Below are 6880 nucleotides of genomic sequence, written 5' to 3' on the forward strand. Positions count from 1 at the left end.
AATATAATATTTCACTCGGGACACCTGCAGTATAGCACGAGCAGGTCCCGATGTAAACACCCCCTTTTTTAAATCCATTATTCAAAATTAACTAACATACCTATTGTTCCAGCTACCTCCTACTTCAACTGTAATTTATACAATAGATTTTTCGTTTAAATTAATTATGTTGTATTTATCACTATTTTATACAGTCCACTACAATCAAACTAGTGATTCAAAAGTGAAGGAGTGCCTGGGATCATCCTGTTCCTTTTCTATCTGCCCATGAACTTATTCAGGTATCTTACTCTGTTGTTTTCCCCCCTTTTTTCCTTCCTAAACCTAAAATCCCTCTCTTCACATTAACATTAAAGCCTGATCAAGATGCTATCCAGGGGGAGCCCATTTACTTTATGAATTTCGTCGATTCCATGGTTGACTGTCATGCTCCTTTGTTAACAAAGAAAATCTTATATCACCTGGCTCCCTGGTTGACTCCCACACTGAAAGAGCTGATATGAAACAAAGAGATGTGGCAAGGCGAAGGTTTAGATGTACTTGACTTCTGGAAGATTACACCATCTTTAAACAACAATGAAACAGAACCCAAGCCTCAATACAGCATGCCAAATCTCTTCTTTTCCATCAAACTCTGTCTAGTACTTTTAACTCCTAAGAAAAATGGGCAATTCTTCATAAACTGTCCTTCGGTAAACCTTCTCAAACTCATCTCTCTCTATTTCTGCTGATGACCTCAACATTCATTTTGTCTCCTACTCCTCAACCTTTGTACCACCACCGGACCTTAGTCATCACTTCTTTAATTCCAATCTCACTATCCTTATTCTCCTCGATTTTTCTAAAGCCTATGATTCCATCGACCATAATATCCTCCTTTCTAAACTTCTCAGTATATTGTTATTCCTAATAATCTCCCTCTAGCTCCCTACCTCTTTCAAGAGGCAAGCCTCAAGGTTCCTCTCTATTCACTACTCTTTTTTCCATTTTTATCAATGACCTTCCACTCTATATCCAGCATTCTCAGCATCCTTTATGTGCAGACGATATACAAATTTACCTTTCCTTTGATCCTCATGACATCTCCGATGCCATTCTTAAACTACAAGAAGACATCAATAGAATAAGTACTTGGGCAACCAACAATAAACTTACATTACATATCAAAAAGACGAAAGCCATCATAATCAGATTTCCCTCTCTCCTTAAAAATACCTCAGGACCTCCCAATCTTATCCTAAACATTACTCCTATCTCATTCCACACATCAGTCAAAAATCTTGAAGTCACTTTTGATTAAATTCTATCCTGGGAACCAATCCTTTCTAAAATTTCAAGTAGAACCATAGCAATTCAATACAATCTGTTATCTCCTTCCACTTAAAACCTGTCAATCCTAGTTTACTAACTTGTGTTTCCTCACTTTGACAATTGCGGTATGACAATCCTGGTATGCGGTGGACTCTTGGGTGAAGTAGAAGCTAAACTTAACCATCTTATGAATTGCTGAATACAATCTGTTTTCGGAATCACCAGAGAAAGCATATAACCCAGTATTACGCGCGAGTTGAAGTGGCTCTATCCATCCTTCTGATGGCAGTATTTCCTAACTTCCTTTCAATTCCAAGTAATTAGTACTCAGCACTCGTCCTATATCCTACAAAACCTGCATTTCAAAGTTTCAGTCCAATCTCGTACAACCAGATCCCATTTAACTGATATCTATCCTCCATCTCACTGAACTGCTCCATTTGACAAATCCTTTTTTACACGAGTTGCCTTTCACAAGAACTCCATTCCCTCTACTATTCGTCATGTATCAACCCTTCCCTCATTGAAAACTCTTTTGTTCAACCACCTTTTATTTCTCCAAACTGAGCCAACATTATAATAGTATAGATAACATAAATACTGAACATTAGCATTTATTATTAGCAAATATCATAACTACCTTTATGTATTTAGTTATTTATTTTTTATTCTGCAGCAAAAATTATTGATATACAATTATAATATAAGTTGTAATTTAGTAGGGCCACACTGTTTTTGGCCAATAAATTGTGTAACCTTGTAATTGTTCTAAAGGAAGCTAGTCCCAGAATAATCAACTATTTTTCATTTTATTTCATTATTAACTCGCAATAAACACATATATAATACATAACCGAAACAATGGTGCATATATCATAACAGTGACAAAATTAGGCCAACATTGTTGGGTAGATCATGTTACAAGAATCAACAACATGCACGCAACTCCTAAGGAGCTCTTATCAGTACCTCTATGAGGATTATAGAGATATTGGCTAACCAAACAAGACTATGTTGATCAAACTATAATGCAAAATAATGGTGCAAGAAATGTTTGATTAGAAAAACTGAGTGCTAACAGCTATCGACAAAAACCCTGTTGTTAGCTTCAAGAAGCAAAGACCCACAATGAGTTATGGATCTATAATAATGATCTATATAAATTTTAAGTTTTGATTTTTATAAATCCACTCTCAAATCAAGAAACAATATAACAGAGAAACCTCTTACGTAAAGATTCATATTTCTTATAAACTCTGTGATACCATTCCTCTCCACGTTCAGTACAATTCTTCACATCAGTTTTGTGTGATATGAGGTCTTGTTCCATAGAAAGGTTATATTCAGCCAATGAGCGATTTGATGCCAATAACATTTCTTTTTCTGTTTCTCTCTCATTTCCCTGAAATAAAATATAATATAATTACAGGTTAGATAAAAGGCAAAAACAACAAAATTTCACTTTTATTTAACACCTGTGAAAGGAAAACTTTTAATAAATCAAATATCTCACAACAATTTATTTAAATAACTATACATTTAACACTTTACCAGGAATAAGATGACGATAATGTTCACAAATGGGATCAGCTACTTTTACCAGTAATAAATTTGGAGCAGTTGTCTACTTTTAGCCATTAAAACTCCTAAAATTATTGGAAATCATGGAAGGAAAAAATTTACTTTTTTTATTAAAACTATGATCACCAATGCAATTTGAGGGTTTTTCTCTCTCAGGAAGAAGAGAGTTAAAGTTTTTTTAGGCCACTCCATGACTCAAGTTGTGATAAATTTCTATTCATAGTGAGTTATTAAATTTATATAAGTAATGAGGGGTCTCCAAAGAAAATTAAGTTCAAATAAGTACATATTACTTCAGATCAAATAATACAGGAAAATCCAGTACAACTCATGACCAGCCACATATATACTATTTTTTTTTAAAGTAATGTTAAAAATGAGAAAATTAAAAATACAAAACCCATAAAGATAAAATACAGTGAGGTTGGGATATTTCAGCATTTATCACAAGTTGTGTAAAACTTCACTACCTTCTTGGTAAACAGAATTACTTTTTGGGTGGCCTACCAGATAAATTCCATAATTGCTAGTTGTTGGAAAAGCACAAAAATCTAGTACAGTCAACTAGAGAATAGCAGACAGGTCAATCCATATGTAGGAAAAGGTAATAGACATTTTTATAACTATTTGTATTTGATTCTATTGTTTTATGTTACTTTTCCACATTATTATTTTTGTTTTTGCTATATTAATTTTGGTGTGCCATAGTTTACTTATCGATTTTTTGGGGTGAAAATTCTTTTCCATAATTTTGTAAACATTTCCTTTATAAATTCACTATCTGTAAGATTAATTGTTGCTTCATCAAGTTATTTTATGACTTATAAATTTAATATTCTAGGTGATTCGAATAATTATTCAGTATTCTATCACTGGTTTCATTTTTTTGGATCCATTTAATGGTTAATTTGTCATTACAATGAAACCTCTTGATAAGGACCTCTCTCTTTAAGTGACAGGTCATGGTTTGTAAGAGGTTAAGTCAAACAGGAATAGGTAAAATTTGTCAATATTTTTAGTTGTATCCATCACAACAATCAAATAACGTTAATCAAATTTGCAATAAAATGGTCATTAGATTTAAGGAAGAAATGGGTTAAAGATAATTCTTTGAAAAATAAGGGGAAAAGTCTGGAGGATTGGGATGAGGGGTTATGAAGGTGTTTGGATATAATATAACAGTGTATTACCTTATTGTAATTTTATATTTATATTTTTTAAAATGGAGTATTATTCCTATTTCAGAAGTACCACAATATATGTTTTAGAATTATTAAATAAGGTGCTTACGTTCCTTCGTTAGTACCCTAATTTGTTTGTTTTCTTTTTTCCTCAACCATCATTTTGTCTCTTGATATATTTATTCTAAACTTATTTCTTTTTGTCTTTAAGTTTTACTATATTTGTTTTTACATTACTTATATCTTTTATTTTATCTGATATTGCTCCACCTGTGAATTTTATGCCTAATATTTATTGCTCTATTTTTTATTTATACATAATTCTGTTCATCTTATTTATATTTTCTTTTAAATATACACATATTTTAGTCCTACCATAGTTTACATCTTATAGTCCCATCCAGTTTACAATATTTTTAGATTTTTTTTTTGTTTTTTTATTCCTGATTTTAGCCCTCCAAAGTAGGGTGAAACAACTTTGTTTCACTCAACTGATTATTATACAAAATTAGTGTGTAACAATTAGTTTTCCTATTTTAAATATTTGATAATAGATAATGATACTCTATTATCAAACTAGCTGACCCGACAATGCTTCGCTATTGCTATATTTGAGGGTGTATATAGATTTAATCAATATAGTTTGCAATAAATTTATGAATTTAGTTAAATTAAACATACACATGTACTTTATTATTATGATTTGGTGACATAAACTGATCCAATATATTCGATGACATTCATTCTTAGCATCTCATGAAAGAAACGTTGAAATAAATGGCATATCAGTTGGTAACAGCAGTATAAGCTGTGAATTTGAGGGTTATATATATATAATCGAGGCTTAGAATATAATCGATAGTTTCTTGAAGTTCATTATATTTTTTATTTAAAATTAAACATACTGGAATCTTTTATTATTATGTTTTGGTAACATAAATTAACCAATACATGCTATAAAGTTGCAATCGTAATTTTTTTTAAAAATATTAATAGCTTCAACATTACACAACGAATCTACACCATACTTTGCAGAGGTTAAGTAAAGATAATAATAAGTAACAATAAGATTTAGTAACATATATAGTTTTGAAACAAATACTCTTATTGTGCTTCAATATTAGTACTATATCCAAACATCTGAGACTCATTGGGATATTTAATTGGTAAAATATTTTTTGAGAGTTAAAAAAAGTCCACTAATTCATTTTATTATATTACACTCTGAATTTTCTTCAAAATATTTTTTTTCGGGGATTTCTTAATCTTTGAATTTTTTTTTTCTCTTCTTTCAGGCAATTCTATTTTTCATGTATATACTACCTAAAATATAAATAGTTTTTAAAGAAAAACAATTCCTGTCTCACCTAATTTTCAAAATATTGAAAAAATTCAGACGGAGTTACTATACAAAGTGCTGTAAAAGATTTTTTAGGAGTGAAACAAAGTTGATATTTGTTTCCATCACCTCGAGAAACCCTTATATACGAATTTTCGGAAAAATTCGAAAATCAATTTTTTTAGTCCAAAATTTTCGCCCTACTGCCTTACTGCCTTACCTGAGCCTTACGCTTTCTGCCTTAGATTTCCTTTTAAAAATAAAAAAAAATGGAAATAACTTCAATACTCCTCGACTGATCTACACTAAATTTGACAGTTTTTTAGGGCTCCAAAAACTGCACCAAAAGGCACAAAGCGGGTATAATTAAACAAATTAGAAACCGGAGATATAAAATAAAACATAAGAATTTTTTCCCCTCATTTGAAACCCACATTTTTCCCTCAAAAAAGCATCAAATTTAACTTTCTTATTTATTTCTGCTATAAGAGCAGACATTCAGCTTTCCAACTGTTCTATGAACGTGACAATCGGATAAAAGGGAGTGGAGTTATTAACGATGTGAAAAATAGTTGACGAAGGAAAAAAAAAATCACGGATGGAATCAAAGTCAAAAATGAATGATTTTTAAATTCTTCCAAAAATGGTATTTAGTACTCTGAGACAACCCTGAAAACGAATATGGTTTTCTTTTTTCTGAAAAAAAAATTAACCGAACAACTTTACTCTGAGCCTTACGCTAAATTCTGTTCATAAACTTTTTTCTACTCAAAAATCTCATGATTTCATCATCTTTAAACCTTCCCACGGCGAAATGGAACACATAGATAAAAGCTCCACGTAAATCGGTCAAGTAATAACAAAGTCTATCGAGGACAAAGATTCAACAGCTCTCTTTTATATATTGTAATAATTTTAAATTACTAATAATAAAATAAGAATTTCGATCGTTTTATAACTTCTTTCAAATATAAGAGATAACTTGGGTTCTAATTAAGAACTTTAATACTAAATAAATAATAGTATTTTATTTAAATTTATAATACAAAAAGACTCTTAATCTCAGGGCGTGTAGTTGCTAGACAATCAGAAACAGGCATTTACTATAGTTACAATTAATTGAATTAAAATCTATTTCTACACATGTATCTATTTTATGCATACAAAACTAACCAAGTTCACGATCTTCTTTTTATGATCCTTGGTGTCTTCTTTTTTCTTATTCTTCTGTCCTTGCGTCCAAAATGGCTTCCTCTTCTTGCTGGACAGAAATTGATGAGGACCTCCTCATCCTCAAGACATCCTTTCTCTTCTCTGTCCACACAACGATTGACTTCTTCCAAAATGAAAACCTGCCTTGAGGTTACATGTAAACATCGATTGTCCCACAACAGTTAGGGATTTTTCCAAATGATTTACTTTCTGAACATTATTCTCTAGCACTATTTCTTGACTTCTATTTTTTCTT

The 6880-nt window shown here is 31.1% G+C and overlaps 1 protein-coding gene across 1 annotated transcript in view; it reads right to left on the reverse strand.

Annotated features, from left to right (window-relative positions):
• Positions 1-2494: 2494 nt before the first annotated feature.
• Positions 2495-6880, reverse strand: part of LOC106688196 (vacuolar protein sorting-associated protein 37B) — a 6940-nt gene continuing 2554 nt past the window's right edge. Inside the window, exon 2 of the mRNA XM_014432547.2 lies at positions 2495-2713. Within this exon, the coding sequence (XP_014288033.1) occupies positions 2510-2713 (204 nt within the window). The 3' untranslated portion in view covers positions 2495-2509. The remainder of the gene's footprint in view (positions 2714-6880) is intronic.

Source organism: Halyomorpha halys, unplaced genomic scaffold (genome assembly GCF_000696795.3).
Source record: "Halyomorpha halys isolate HHAL.00 unplaced genomic scaffold, Hhal_1.1 Scaffold1075.1, whole genome shotgun sequence".
Lineage (NCBI taxonomy): Eukaryota > Metazoa > Arthropoda > Insecta > Hemiptera > Pentatomidae > Halyomorpha > Halyomorpha halys.